This window comes from Harpia harpyja, chromosome 10, assembly GCF_026419915.1.
Source record: "Harpia harpyja isolate bHarHar1 chromosome 10, bHarHar1 primary haplotype, whole genome shotgun sequence".
NCBI classification, from domain to species: Eukaryota; Metazoa; Chordata; class Aves; order Accipitriformes; family Accipitridae; genus Harpia; species Harpia harpyja.
The window spans coordinates 28,806,066-28,822,588 of NC_068949.1; the positions used below are offsets into that span (position 1 = coordinate 28,806,066).

The 16,523-nt window shown below is 35.0% G+C and overlaps 1 protein-coding gene across 5 annotated transcripts in view; it reads left to right on the forward strand.

The window, feature by feature from the left end:
* The window catches only part of CPEB3 (cytoplasmic polyadenylation element binding protein 3), a 99,360-nt gene extending 85,504 nt beyond the window's left edge, over positions 1-13,856 (forward strand). For all 5 annotated transcript variants that reach the window (XM_052798952.1, XM_052798953.1, XM_052798955.1 and 2 more), the window contains 4 exons: positions 698-816; positions 2,132-2,246; positions 5,025-5,206; positions 8,163-13,856. In XM_052798952.1, the coding sequence (XP_052654912.1) occupies positions 698-816; positions 2,132-2,246; positions 5,025-5,206; positions 8,163-8,390 (644 nt within the window). In that variant the 3' untranslated portion in view covers positions 8,391-13,856. The remainder of the gene's footprint in view (positions 1-697; positions 817-2,131; positions 2,247-5,024; positions 5,207-8,162) is intronic.
* Positions 13,857-16,523: the final 2,667 nt, after the last annotated feature.

Consider the following 16,523-nt stretch of genomic DNA (forward strand, 5'->3'; position numbering starts at 1 on the left):
AAGCTTTCTTGCTAGCTGCTTTCATAAGACCACTGAATGCCACACACACTTAGTTTTACTGGCTAATTTAAAGTCCTAAAATTCTGAATCACTTGGAGCAATTTTTATTGGACTTTCTTTTGAACTGCTTTATTTAAATATAAATAACAACAGCGGGTCTTTGACTCATAATAAAACACAACGCATGCCTTTCTTTTTTGCTCGTGCTTATTGTTTTTATGTGAGCATTTTTTTCATAGTTAAGTATGTGAGCACAGAATTCTATTTATCTGTTTACCTATCCACTTTTTTGACCCTTTCTTCTAATATTTATTCATTGTATATAGTAACCAGAAACTCAGTGCCTCCATTGTAAGATGATAATCACTGATACCAACAGATACCACTGATAAATAGCTCAGATACAGTTGTTGGATAATAATCCCTTATTCACCAGTCTATACTCTCACTGCTCAAAATCATTAATTAATCAAATAAACATACCCATATGCAGCACACACTCTTGTCTCCATTCTGAAATCAATACTGTATGAGGGTATGATCTATTCGGTGAATTTAATTTATGAAGACAAACTCGCAGCCTTGACAGTTATTTGTAATTTGTATATCTCACTTCTTGGGTTTGTTTTCTTTATTAAAAAAATGCTTTATAAATTAATCTGTTCTTTTTCTTTCTTATGCCTTTATTGTTTCCAAGGTTATGCCTTTCTGCTGTTCCAGGAAGAAAGCTCTGTACAAGCTCTGATAGATGCCTGTCTGGAAGAAGACGGGAAACTTTACCTGTGTGTGTCAAGTCCCACAATCAAGGATAAACCAGTAAGTAGCTTATGCCATGACACTTACGCTGGTTGCTAACCCATTTGCTGTTACTCTTTTCAGTTAATAAATAAATAAAGAAATACTTACAGTTAATTGACTTGTCCATTTCCTGTTGCTGTCCTTGCTGTTACATTGAATTGACTTCTGTATCAGCGTAACATGGTTTTAACATTTGCTTCTTTCAGATAAATGCCATGTTCAATTAACTTTTATATTTGGTACTTCTGGTATCTTGCAGGAGTATGCATCCTTTTACAATGTTAGCTGTAAAACAATCGGATTATAATTTTTCCCTCTATATTATTTGAAAGAAAAGAAAGCCTTATGCAATGAAATGAAGAAACTTAACACCCAGTTAAAATCCAGATAGCTTCAAATATCTCCTGTACTTCATTAGGTTTCTTAATCATTATTTTTTCTGCATGCAATAGCTAATCAATTTATAATTTAGGTCTCATTTACGTTATATAAACTGCAGGGTAAAAACAAGTAATGCAGACAGCTATAACAGAATAGAAGACATATGGTAACCTGTTTCTATTGTTCACATCTCTAGAATTCTTCAATGTTATTCTTTTTGTAGCTATGGATACATACAGATTGGATGAAAACTACAGATGAATATGATAGGATGAAAAACACGCTGCCTCTTAAAAACACTATTAAAAAGCTTGCACAGATAAATGAACAACCAAATATTACAGCACAGTGAGTGTGCTTACGTGATTTCTAGGATCAAAAAAAATGGATGGATGAACAGCTTTATCCAAATAACTTCTGAGCAGGGTTTTTTCTGTGTAATCTAAAGATTTCTTATCAACTGTGTTGCTTGCTGCTTAACAGAAGTGAGCATTCACACATTATAAAAAAATCATTTTGTTATCCAAGCACAGAAATTAATTTTATACCCACTCCTATCGATGCTTTAAAATTTTGGATCACTGTATGTGATTTCAGGAAAGCCAGAAGCCCAAACTGCAACTGTAATTGCACATACATGGTATAATGTTCTGAAAGTCCTTTCACAGATTTCTTATTAAAATGGCCATTAGGGGCAGGTAATTAATGAGGTAGGAGTTTGCTATGATGAAATTTAACTCAAGCCTGGCCTCTAGAGGTGATAAATGAATTGTCCACCTTCTTTGAAACACTTAGATAAGCTATGTTCTCAAATTGTTTTGGTGCTTATACTACCGATTTACTGCTTTTGCTAAGTTAAAATTATATTTTTAATTATAGAAAGATTTGGCAGTTGTTTCTTAATTTTAATTGAGTTGTCAAGTTCCTCTATTAAAAACAATCCTTAATACAGGTGCAAATTCGACCTTGGAACCTAAGTGACAGTGACTTTGTGATGGATGGGTCTCAGCCTTTGGATCCAAGAAAAACTATCTTTGTTGGAGGAGTTCCACGGCCCCTCCGAGCTGGTGAGTAGAAGGAAAATGTAGGCCATGTAGCAGGGGGTTCCAGATTAAGCAGAAAAGATGAGAAAAGATATATAGTATATGTAAAAGAGCAGAAAATATACCCAGTCTTTTCCAAAGATCATAGCTCACTAAGTCAGTGTCTTCCTGTCTACAAAATACAAACTGTGAACATTTTATATCTTTTAAATAGGTTACTAATTAGGATTTTCAGTAGAAACAGTTTTCCCCAAGTTTGCATAATATTCTAGAACTTGGCTGATTTTTTGTAATGTATACCATCTTAATCCTAACCCTGATTTGCTTGCTGAGATGCAGACAAGTTCCCCTTTCCTTTGACTAGAAGACAAACTTTTCCCAGGCCCTTTCCAAACCAGTTCCAACCCAACTACACCTCTATGACTTCTCTTTCCCTTTTTCTCAGTCCTAACCCTAATTTTTCCATGGAGCTGTAGACAAGGCCTCTCAGCCATTGTCCAGAAAAAATATTTTTCCCAGCCCAGGTCTCTTGATGGCCCCACTCTGTACTGAAGACCACTTTCCAGACCCACTCCTAATGTAGCTTCACCCTTAACTCTTTTTCTTCACTTTTATTTGCAGAGCCATAGACAAGACTCCTTAGCCTTTGGCCAGAGGAAAGATTTATCCCAGCCCACATCTCCTGGCAGCCCCCACTTTGTTTTGAAGGCCCCTTTTTAGCACAGCTCCCAACTGTAGCTCAACACTCTTTTCTTTCTTCCTAACCCTTATATTTTTGGTGAGCCAATGACAAGGTCACAAAGCAAATTGCAACATTTCTCCTAGCTAGGTCTTTTGGCAGCCCTTGCTTCTGTTTAGTAGTCCCTCTCCATCTTCACTCCAAGTCAGCTGCATGGTTTTTCTTTTTCATCCTCTCAACCCTAATCCTAATTTTCGAGGGCTGTAGTAGACAAGGCCGCTCAGTCGTTGTCTGGAAGAAAGTCTTCTGGATCAGGTTTCCTGGTAGCCCTCACTTTCCTTTGGCAGCCACTTTCCAGCCCACTGCAACTTCAGCTCCTCGCTTTATCTTTCTCCTAATCCTAATTCTTTTGGGAAGCTGTACACAAGGTCCCCCAGCCATTGCTGACAGTAAGATTACTCCCAGCCCAGGTTTCTTGGCAGCTTTCACTTTCCTCACCATCTTAAAATAAGGCATAATTGTAAGATGGTAATTATGTAAATAGCAACAATTAAACATTATCTGATTTCTAATTATAGCCTTTATAAAACTGTATGTCATTTGGCCTGTCATAGATTACATTTGAAATGCATTACATTTGAAAACTGATGCCTTTAAATAGTTAACTTCTCCAAAGCAGACAAATAGTTTTCAGTATTTCTTGTTTGCAACTTTAAAGATCTGATACAGAAGTTTTTACTAAGATGTCTGAACACTGCATGGTTTCCTTGTCCTGGAATCCTGTATATTCTTTGTCTACTCTTTGGCAAGAGTAGCTTACTGGAACTACTATTGTAAATGTTTTTAAGTCTTCCTGACGTTTGTTCCGTACTGTTACTTTCTGAGATCATTACCCAAATCATGATTCCAAATCATTAGAAAGAAGAAGAATCTACTAGTCACTACATTATGCTGATAGTTTCCCCTTACTGTTTGGAGCAAGAGTATTATCTGGTTTGGTAGAATAAGTTTTGCTCATTGCAAATGGACAAATTAGCATATGGTCTTCCCTTAATGTGACGCACACATTTATACAAATACACATACATATTCAATTTAAAAATTGTCTCTACTCTCTGTATAATTAACTAGTGAGAATTTTGTGAGAACTATAAGGATTTAAATATTTTGTATATCTCTTTCATTTTATCTTGGATAGCTAAATTTCAACTTGCTACTGGAAGTGTTTTCACACATTAGCATAAAAAAATGGCTGACTTGGCACGGCCTGTACAGGTCCCATTATCTTGCTTTGTGAGGGTTTGTCCCTCACCCATCTGACAAATTTGTTTGCCTATCAACTTTTACAGAGAGCTTGGCTTGATGACCATACATCTTTGCACAGTTTACATGTCTCTCTTCCACTTCCTTCAGTTCTTTCCCTTACCTTTCCTCCTGTATGTTTCTTCAGCCATGCACTCAGCCTGTCTTATTTTACGAATGATATTTATAACTTCTTTAGAGTTATCCTTAGTGTCAGAAAAAGCAAAAACCATTTTAAAAGATCCACAATCAAGTTAATGTTCTGCAAAAATACTAAGTTAAGTTGCACCCAAAATGTAGGTTTGATTTAAGTGTAGTAACTTCTCATGATTCACAAAGTTTTGTTTCAAATGTAAAACACTTCCTTAATGTCTTTTCAACCTTAGTAATTAGGGCAAAATATCTGATTCTAAATACAGGAATACCTTTAAGTGATCTTATATGTAAACTAGCATTAACAAGCCTGGCTGGAGCTTGGGGAGATCCTGAATACCTAATCCCAAATACCAGAGTTTTAATTTACAATATGATAAATTCTAAAACAGTTGACCTGATACCTACTTTAACAATGTAACTCTGCATTTTTTTTTCACACTTCAGTCACACCAAGTTTCTTTTTACAGATTCTGTTTTTTGCCTTTACGTTTTACGGTAATTTATGTAGGGTTGATTCAATCTGTTAAAACCAATGTTTGGGTTTACTGTTTTAGACTTTGGAAGACAAGTATGCTAAGGCATATTGTGCTTTTTTAAATGGAACAAACAAAACACAACACTATTGTTTGTTACATCTATAATATTTAACCACTGACTTCTTGCAGTTGAATTGGCAATGATTATGGACCGTTTATATGGAGGTGTCTGCTATGCTGGCATTGATACAGACCCAGAGTTGAAGTATCCAAAAGGTGCTGGCAGAGTGGCTTTCTCCAATCAGCAGAGCTATATTGCTGCTATCAGTGCTCGCTTTGTCCAGCTCCAACATAATGACATTGATAAACGGGTAAGTAAAATAGCATGGAACAGAATGGTTGTTACTCACAAAACTGTACAGAAATGAACATCCTTATATTAATATTGTGTTGGAGAACACTGTAACCTCTGTTCTTCAGATGACATTTGTTAATTATTTAAAGGCTTATTTAAGCAGCTAAAGCAGAGTGAAAAAATACATCTTAAACATCTTAGATAACTGTTAAGCACTAAAACCAGAAAATATTTGGTTGTAAGCTCACTTGTTCTTGGTTTTGGTTTGAATTCTGAAGGTCAAACACCATAGAATTTCCCAGCTTCTTTCTCCTCCTTTTGTCGTGGTTTGCTCCTTGTGCATCAACAGCTTTTAGTTAGTGGCTACTTATATAGTTTCTGGCATTTCTGCTACTAGGCAACATATTCTCTCAGCAATGTACGTCTAGACTTGAGGTTCCTAAAACACAGGCTTATTATAATAGGTAATGCTGACCTCAAAAGTCTTGAGAATTATTTAACCAAAACCAAATGCCAATAGATGCTTGATAGGCAAAAGGGGGAAAAATGTTCAGTACATATGAAATCCTGGTTTCTAAAGGGCTTTTCAAGTATAGAATGAAGTTAAGGTATTTACTGAAGTCTGAGTTGGAGACATTAAAAGAAAACATTACTTAATTCCCAAGACTTTTTTTTTCCTTTAGACCTTCTGTCTTCACCTCTTGATTACATGTAAAAATAACACCTATGTTTTTGAGGACCTGGCATCTAGAATTATTCAAAAGAACATACAGCATGCGCTGCTGCTATGTATTTTTACAATAGGGATGACTTGTTTTGTGCTTTATCTAATATAAATTGTTTCTTAAGAAGTCAGCTTGAGAGGTATTGGATGTGTCTATTATGTGCAGTATACATATAAAAACAAGCAGCTGCAAAGTCTAAGCTATTTTTACTTTCTCTTTAAAAACCTAAACTGAACTTTCGGTCAGATTAGATGAGGTCATGGAGTTGTAAATCCTCAAACTATTTCTCTGTGGTGCTACTATACCTCATGATTTTAACTAAGACAAGGCTGTTCCTAAGTATTTCTTGTCCATTTCTGAAAAATTTTACAGAGAGGCTAAGAAGATTAATTCTGGAGTCTTAATCACAGTGTTGAACCCGTTGAGATTTATAGATCAGCCATGTTTAAAAACTTGGGGTTTTTTCTAAGCTTTAGGATACAGTCACAAATTATGCTAGCTGATAGTTTTTTCCATCAATCAGTACTTTTCCCAGTTGGTTGATAGATAATTTAAGTTTATTTAATTATCTTTTATCTGTTTTTAAACTAGGTTTATCTGTGAGTTTGTAGAAGTATGAAGGCTCTTAATCAGTTCTTAAATATTAGGTTTTAAATCTAATAGATTGAAATCCCTGAATTGTACAGCATACATTCTTAAAATTATTTCACTATTAACCAAAACAAGAAAAGGAGTGAGAGAGAGAAAGAATCTACTTCAGACCTTTACAATTCATGCTTTGGAAATGTGAGCAGGTGGGGATCTAGAGATGTGCTGGATATTGGACCTGCTTTTTTCCAATTTAATTTGAGACAGTGCCATTTTATTTTACATGATAGTTCTAATTTTAGTGGTAGGGCATCTGATAAGCAAAATGGCAGTTATTCAGACTTGTTCCGTGCCATACTAGTAGTACAGTGTAATTTAAAAAAAAAAAAAAAAAAAATTCACAGTTCTAGCTGTTCCATAGGCTAGAAATATAATTCACTAGATAAGCTTTACTTCAAATGACTAACATTTATTGAAATGTGATCAGGATAAGCTGAAGTAAAGTTCAGCATAAAGCTTTTTTGTATAATATATTTCTCATTTTTCAACTTAATATCTCATTCTGTGTTTCTTTAATACTGCATGTATTTAAGTGTAGTTACTGGAGTCAAGTTTTCCTTGCAATATACAAATTTTGCCAGACTAGCACTTGTGCAGTTACAGCAAAATTATTTGTAAGTATGTATATTTCAATTTTTTCTATCTCTTTTAATGTAGTTGACTGTACTTAACCACTTTATAAATAGCATTATAGAGCCATAAGAATTACACATGCATAAGCTAATGATTTCCCCAGAATGAATAAACACTCAATTTAAATGTGTAGACTTGATTCTTAGGAACAGACACAGAGGAGGGAACTCACATGTTGTCAACTTCTGTAATAGTATTACTGCAAGTGCCTGGTCATGCATCAACTTGTGTTTGGTGCAAGTGCCTTAAAAGCAAAAAGAATTCCAGCCCTAAGATGTTTACAGCTGAGTGTAGGATAAAAGTCAGCAGCTCTCCAGCCTATTTGTAATTGATGGCAAGGCTATAGTTGGAACAACTATGAAATCTTACTACATTTCTAGAGCTAAAAATCTTGAGGTGGTGATTTTTTTCTAGCATAAGGCAGAGTATTTAATTAATACAAGTGCATTTAATCTTGTTTAATTTGAATCTTCTCTTCCTTTATTAGTCTGGTCCTGCATTTTGCAGTTCACAAAAAACAAAGAAACAAAAAAAACTCTCTGGAAACCTCTGAAACTCACCAGACCTTTGAAGTTTAGAAATATAATTTTGTTCTTTATTATTTTTCTTCCTAAATGCTGCTCTCTCGCACCCTGCCCCTGTAACAACTGTATTCACATTCCTGGAGGTTTCTTAGACAGCAGCAGAATCCTTAGGGATGCTATTTTTACTGTACTTCTATCTTAGTACTTTCACATACCTAACTGTTCCAAGAAACGTTGATTAGTTACCAAAGCACACCCTTCTTTCTTGAGATTTTCTAACAAGTGGTTGGTATGAAAATTTAACTACGAGCCTCTTTGGGTTAATCCAGCATCAGTTGAAAACCTTCAGTAGAGTCAAAAGAATTAAAATATTGTTCCTTCTATTCATACTTAGAAAAACTATTTTATCTCCTTACAGTTATTTTTCTTCTTCCTGGTGCAGGTGGAAGTGAAGCCATATGTGCTGGATGATCAGATGTGTGATGAATGCCAGGGCACTCGCTGTGGTGGAAAATTTGCTCCATTCTTTTGTGCCAATGTTACCTGTTTGCAGTATTACTGTGAATACTGCTGGGCAAGCATACACTCTCGTGCTGGGCGAGAGTTCCACAAACCACTGGTAAAGGAGGGAGGTGACCGGCCCCGCCACGTCCCGTTCCGCTGGAGCTGAATCCCAGGCCTCACCCAGCAACAAGTACTGGAATAGATAAAATCGAGTGAAAAGAGAGCGCTGCCTCAGGGCTTAGTGTTCTGGAAATCTGTGCATTCGTCCTCGACTTTAATGAAGATATGGGTCTTTTTATTACTATTATTATTATTATTTACAGTCACATTACTGAACTCAGTGTCCAGTATAATACAAACCGGCAGAGTGTAACTGTACTGATTTTGCACTTTGATTCACACAAACATCTGCTTGGTACCTTAATTTCCTACACAAGACTTGTCACTAGTGACATTACGTAGACTGCCATTCTCAATCAGCCTTCACTGGGTTGATGTGTATGTGATGAAGATTTTTTTATTATAATTATTTTTATTTTTAAACTGGAGCATGCACTTATTTTCAGAAATTTAGACTTGCCCCTAGCAGATGACTTACCAAAGGTAATATTCACAAGTAGGTGGCAGATGTAGCAAAAACTTAAAACAGATATTCAGCAATCATTAGTTTGGGTCATTTAGAGTAGTAATAACCCTTAAAGAAAATAAGCCTTTAGTTGCTCTCCATTTTGACTTGTAAGGATGATACCTCATAAGCTGGATCAGACTTTTTTCTTTTGTTTTGCTGAGGGGTTTTTTTTTGTTTGTTTTGTTTTGTGGGTTTTCTTTTTTTTTTTTTTTTTTTTTTAGGTCTTTTAGTGTTATGTAAATGTATGCTGCAATAGCTTTTGCTGCTATTAAAATGGTATTACTAATACCATAATACTCTATTCAGGCTAGGGTATCAATTAAAAAATGAATATGTGATTAAAATAGTGATGGCTGCTGAAAGGAGATCAGTATAGCATACAGAAAAGCTTCCAAGGAAGGTCAATATTTTTTGACTGCATGTTTACTTAATCAGGTTGCTGCATGCAATAAATTTTATATATGTCTAATATAAAACCTGCCCACAATGCACAAATTATGAACCTACGTAGGCTACAAAATACTCAGTAACAAAAAAAAAATTGATTACTGACTGGAGGAAGGCATGCCTCAATAAATGTAATGCTTCTGAAATTAGGATCAGCCCATTACAGAATGACCTATACTACAACAAATATAAAAACTAGCTGTAGGATATTCTTAAAACAAATTTGTGGATGGTAGATGAAGTACTTTGCGGTGCTCTGTTATATATCGTGCAATTTATTTTATATAGTAAAGTGATTATGTCTAGTACTGTGATCAAACTTAACTGTTAAAGCCTCTGTATCCAACATTAACACATTTTTGACAGTTCATAACAGGTACATAAACAGAAATGAGCTCTTAGTTACAATCTCTCTCCTAATGCTTGCATCATTTACGTAGCTGCAGACCTTGTCCAGAAAACCAAAGAGCTCATGCTAGCGTACATACACTACCGATTAGATAGTCTGTCAAACTAATAAACTAGGCACATTTAAGAAAGTTAGGAAAAAAAGTGGTGCTAAAGAAATGTCTGCATATTAAAGTAACATGAGATGTCTGCTCTGTGGATGTGGCGTTATCTCTCTAATCCCTGGATGTATCCTGTGAAGCTTGAATACAATTAAGACCTGCTAACACAGTGGACATTTTTTTAGCATGAACTATGGGGCTGCAGATAGCATATAAACACACTTGGTATACTAATGATTGTGAGAATGTGTACACTATTTTTTTCTTTTCCTCCTTTGTTTTTGCAGTTCTGGGGACAATCTGACTGGATATGACACCGCATAGTAGATTTAAATGTTCTGGGTTTTGTTTGTCGTGATGTCCTTGTTTGTGTCTAATTTAGTAAGTTGTTTTCCCCAATGTTTAGTTGCGAGTATTGGCTTTGAAAGGATTTTTTCTGTTTTTGGAAAAAAAAAAAAAGAAAAAATAGTTTTTTACTGGTTTAAAATGCTTATTATAATTATCCCTTTTGAAGTTACTTCTGGGCGTTTTTGTGATATTGCTTTTCCCAGCCCAGGTGTCTTTTCTGTTTTTTTTCATCTGTACAAGACATTTTGTTATGCACTACTTTTTGTATCTACACAGTTTTCAACAGTTGGCTGATGATTTTTTTTAAAGAAAAAGGCATGCTTTCTGACTGACATGATCTTTTGCAATACCTCAATTTTGAAATATAGGAAAGAAAATGATATTTTCTAAGTAAGTTTATTCAGAAAAATATATATTAATTTAATTCTGCAAGAAAAATGATTTAACAGATGGGTAACTTTATTTTTTTCATGCTTATTTGAGTTTTTTTGAAAATGAAGAAGTTAGAGCTTTATAACTGTAATATTAAAGATCATAGCTAACCTACAGAAATCTACCTAATTATGTGAAAGAAGTAAACCTTTTTGAAGAAATACCCCTCTTTCATGTAGAAAAATACCCCCAGAGAGAAAGAGAGAGAGAGAGAGAAGCTGGAAAATGTACAATATAGCATAATGTTGGATTAAATCTAAAACAAAATCATCATAAAGAACAGGTGTAAACAAAAACTCCATTTGGTGCTGAAAGTTGTGAATAGAAGGTGAAAAAATAGTTTCCCTTAATTTGTATATTTATAATCAAGTGTGATTATGCACGACTGACCAGAATTGTGAGAGTTCTTCTGTTTGTATTTTTTTAAAGAGAACTTTTTTTAGTTTATTAAATTATGACATGCTCCCTTTTGTTTTGTAAATGAATGTGCCCCTGAGTTGTTAATATGTTATATTAAAAGAGGGTCCTTCAAAAAAAGTTATTTTTTAAAATATGGAGTTCTGAACTGCAACTTGACTAAGAAGCCCCTGGGTACAACAGGTCCTATTGTGGCCTTTTCTGATGTGAGACTTGAACTAGTCGATTTTTTTGAAGGCTAACCTAACCTCGACTATTTGTTGTTATGTGCAATACTGTTTGTACTGTTTGTATAAAAAAAAAAGAAAAATGAAAAGAAAAAAGGCATAAATCTTTATTGCAGATTTATTTTCATTGCAGACTTTAGACATTGTGATTCACTAAAATCATTTTTCTACTGTCAAATATGTACCTTTTCTTCATGCTGGTATTTTTTCAATAGTAATGTAGCCTTTGTACTGAGACAAATTTTCATTGTTATTTTTAGAAAGATTTTTTGCTAAGAAAAAAATTAAACATATTTACATATTTTTCATTTTTATTTCGTATTTTCTTTAAGGAGTGCTTTCTCAACCATTAATATAGTTGTTTCTGGGAGAGACTTTCATATCTGGTCAATGTCATTAATATTATTTTGTATTTTTACTTGGAATAAATTAATTTTATGATGCTAATTCTTTAAAAGTTTATTTTTTTCATTTTCAGTTATTTTTGAAGCTAAAATCTTTGTAATATTGTTACTAAAGTGTCTAGTTTTTTGAAATGCAAAGCTTTATGTATTAACTTGCTGATGTGGTTTACAATAGTGTGGCAATGATGAAAATGGTTGGTTATGTAAAGTGATTGGAAAATTGTAACAAAGAATTGGGCAATAAAATGACAGAATGAAGCAGAAAAAATGTGATATTTTGAAAAGCCTTTTCCTTTATCAAAATGATTTAGGGAGATAATAGGGATGTCACAGTACCAGTTCGCTGTCTAGATTTATACACCACCAGTGTTGATGAAATACTATTGCCGTTATAAGGAACTAAATCTATTGAAACAATGGGGTTTTGACCCTGCCCATTCAGCATAATGCTCCATTACTTTTCTTGTCATGAACTCAATAAACTCTTTTCAATAGTCTTAGATTGAACCTCCTAAAATATATATTCTTCATTGTATTTTGCCACCGTGTTATTTATTTAATTAAATTGACCCTTTCCTGCACAACTTCCTTCCTGCATACATTTATCAGTGGCAGCATGGAGCAGACTGTAGGTACCCACATAATTTTCTAATGAAATTACCACATAGTGTTGGTAGCTGCCTAGTTAATGCAAAATAATGTATGTCCATTTCCTGGTAGCAATGCAGTAACCTATATTGCCACCATGTCTGAACATCTAGTCAGCTTCTTGTCTTTCTCCGTTCTTCTCTGCCTCTCTTGTGTCTTTGTCCTTTTTTTCTTTTATATTGGCAACACCAAGTGCCAATATCAGACCACCTTTCACTTCACCTCCATTTACATCACCTTTGTTTCCCTGTGCAGCCAGAAGAAACCCCTTCCTGAAGCCAGTGACTCTCTGTTCTGGCACCTGAAACAATCCAGACTAAAACTGGTGTTGCGTAAACAGGGCATACAATGACTTTCTCTAGACAAAACAATTAATTCAACAAGTTACTGATGACCTTTTAGACTAACTTATGCTAGAGTATTAGAGTGGCTCATCTGTAACTTGCAGAAAGATGTGTCCAGAGTTGGTCTATTGTGTATCCTCTGTGTGTTCAGTTCTGTAAGTAATGTATAGACTAGATCAAATAGTGAAGTAAAATTTAGACTCAAATTAGGTACTACTGGTTGGAATGTATGCAAATTGCAAACAAAGGAGATTAAGGAATGAAGAGGGAATAAAAAAATTCCTGCTAAGTGGTACAAAGTTTATGCTTATATTTCTGCCTACATGCTTGTATTTTATAGCCTGCTAGCAAGGCATGGGCTAAAACAAATTGTATTGCAAATATGCAGTTAGCAAATAACTTTGCTGATTTCACTATCTGTTAGAGTAGTAAAAAAAAGAAAAATAAGAAAAAAAAAAAAGGCGCTTAACTGGGAAAAGCTCCCATGTTAATATTTCAGTATTGTGACATCTCTACTTGCAAGGTATGAGTGAAAGATTAGTCACAGATTTGTAGAAGTGTCTCTTCTGTTTAATCTGGCTTGTATGTAGTTGCTTTATGCTAGTTTGTATGATGTCAGCTAAACCCTTTTTCTTTTCCTTCCTTTCTTTCTTTTTTTTTTTTTAAACCAAACTTCTTAATCTCTGCTGCTATAGTGTTCTATCATACCACAGAGTATTTTATATTCATGTTAGTGACTACTCTATACCCCAAATGGGTAGCTGGTCAGAAATCACATTGGTCACATAATTGACACACTCAAATTTACATGAGAAAAAGTTTAGCAGTAAGTAGAAAACCAGGGTGCTAATAAAAGATAATTTGGGCTCTTTTTTTTTTTTTTTTTCCTGGACGTAGTTCTGTTGGGGTATAAAGTATTAGATATTTGTAATTTTACTGTCAAAATAATGGACATAACTTTTAGAGCATTCACAGCTAAGATCTCTGTACTTGTTTTCAACTAATTTTAAATGTACTGTATCTTTTATTACATGTTCTCTTAGATTGTTTTTGCTAGTAATTCTAACAAGGCTTCTTCCTTTTTGGCTTGGACTAATGCTTGTATGGAACTGCAGTACTGTGACTAAACATGGAGCTCAATGCTGCTATTGCTTACAACTGCTTAAACTTTGTAGTTTGGACTTTATTTTTTTCTGTAATAACTTATTAAATATAGTTGTATGAAGTACTGATATTTGTCATCCTTTGCACATGCTAAGGAAATCTTGGGATATGCATTATGGGAATGTAAACTAGTTACAAAACCCCCAAATCTTGTACGGGAAAACTGTTTACACTAGATAAGGTTAAGCAAATACACACCTTACATGCACACAAACTATCTTTTCTAATTATATGATAATACAAGTTTATGGTCTACTTATGTTTTCTCTCTAAAATGGAAAAGCCACCCTTGATAAGGTGTATATTATACTAAGCTGAAGGTAAATACAAAAATAAATACTATGGAAATATTTCTGAGAATGTAGCTTTCCCCACCAAAGGCAGTACCAAGTGCCTTTAAAAAAGGAACTGTTGAATTACTTTATCTGAAAAATTGCTGGCTAACTTATATTGCACTTTCTTATTAGCAGTTTAACAATGGCTGCAGGTTAGAGATTCAACTGATCAGTTAAAGAAAAAAGCACCACAACACTAGTTTCTGCTGGTTTCTATTTTAAGAATAGGAGACAATTAAAGCTTAGCGATATATCTGTTTGGAACTCAGAATACTTCCTTGAAAAAAATGTGAATTCTGCTATGTCAGGGAAAGTGAAGACCACAGGAATAGTGCATGTTCTATGTCACTGCTTTCTTTCAATGTCTACATAAATGCAGCTCAACAACCCTGCTGGAACTATCATCAGCACTAGAAATTACAGGTTGACTTCAATGTATGTGTTCCACTTACTTAAACAGGAACTGCGTAGGATTACACTAGAAATTAAATACCCTTTGGAAACTGTATTAAAAACTGATGAGGTTGTGTGTGCTGACTAAGTATTGTGCATGCTCCCTTAGCATGCAGAGCCCTGTGGCTTGTGTTATGCTGTTTTATCCTAACATTACCATGTGCAATAGCTCATACACATTAAAGAAGAAAGCTTGGATGCCAGAAAAGAAAGAGAATGCTCTGGTATGGACTTGTTTTCAAACTGGTAGTGAATAACCATAACTCTCAGGAGAGTGGTCTACTGACTGTTCTTCCAGGAGAAGTGGTTTTACAAGACAGTGATCTGTAATAGGAATTCTAGTAGTAAATAAATGTATGAGAACTTGTAGGCTTCTGGTTACTTCAGAGTTAAATTTGAGAAGGGAGTTCTTATAAACACCTTCCAATTAATGAGTGTTAAACTGCTTATTGTAGCTTCTCACTGTACAATGTTCCAAGTCCATCTGGACAAAATCAGTCTGGGTTTACCCCCTTTCTCTATTACAGAGAACAATTGTGGGAGGAAGCGCAGCCTCTCTGGAACTTCTAATCCCCAATCCTTCCATTACTGCATTACTGATAAAGCCATGCCACTTGTAAGGTACTGATACTGACAATTTTCCTTCTCCAGCTGGTAGCAGCATTTAACTCAGACATTGCTTGCATTAAAAAAAGGTTGCACTAATTTAATTTAAACCATTGCACTTAAATAAGCACAAAAGGCTGCATGGCCTCTTTTCCTTCTGGTTTGTACGTGTTATTTTTGCTAGGCTTAAACCGAACTAAAATAGCTACCTGTATGACTATTGAAACTTGTGTATTAAACCTATTTAGGCATGCTTCTAAGCTAAACGTCTTTGTCCTCAAGGCACCAAAGCAACATGTCACCCCTCACACAGACCTGCAGAAAAGCCAAAGCTTAGCTCTTAAAAGCCATAATCTGCTTTCCTCGTGTTTAGCAAAAGCTAAACAGCATGAGCACACAGGGAGAATTGCTACATACATTCTCTCCTGGAGATCAACCAGAGAATGGGTTTTAAAACAAGCAATGTATTTAATGTGTTTTCATAAAAATGGTACTAGCTGCTCGAAAAACCCTTATACCACACAATTCTATTATGAACACAGGACAAAGTTGCATACAGCAGATGCACACACAAACTACGCCCGTTCAAATGAATTTTCTCTCTCTCTCCCCAGTGGCAAGCAAGGTTTTGCAAAGTTTATCTTGGGATGACAAACTCTACCTAGAGCAACTTGAGAAGGAAACATGATAAAAGTCCAGAAATCTCCCCCTTTTTCTGTTTTGGAAGGAGAAATAAAATACCAGCAAGTATAAAGTCATATGGCAGGCCCTTGGTAATAGTTAGGACACAACTCATGCTGCCTCGCGCATAGCACAGTAGCTTCCCCGTGTGGCCATGCCAGCCATTACTTGACTAGCATGATAGGCACTTGGGGCTAAACCAGTAAAACCAGGTACCCATTTGCTACTTTCAGGTGCCTGAGTGACATTTACTTGCTACCAACTTCCTAAAATCCCCTTTGAGCTGCTGGCTAGCATTGCTTGGGCCTATGTTTTTGTGAACAAGAATATGTACAACTGCTTGTGTCTTAATACCTCCGAATTGTTCAGTAACCCAAGATCTACTTAAGATTCTCAAGGTATTTCCCTGTATTTTTTTAACCTGCAGGCCTAAACACAGAAAACACTTGCAAACATATTTATCGGACCAAGTTTCACATAAAAGAGAACAGTGGTTTATTTCTCCTTCTCTATCCAATAGCCTGAGTGGTTAAAACACTTGGCATTTTTTAATTTTTATTATTTTCTTTTTCCAAATTTCCTGCACTATGGAGCAAGGACTAAACCTTTTTGCTCTTGACTGTAGGAACTACTCTAACTATTTTGTGACACATACT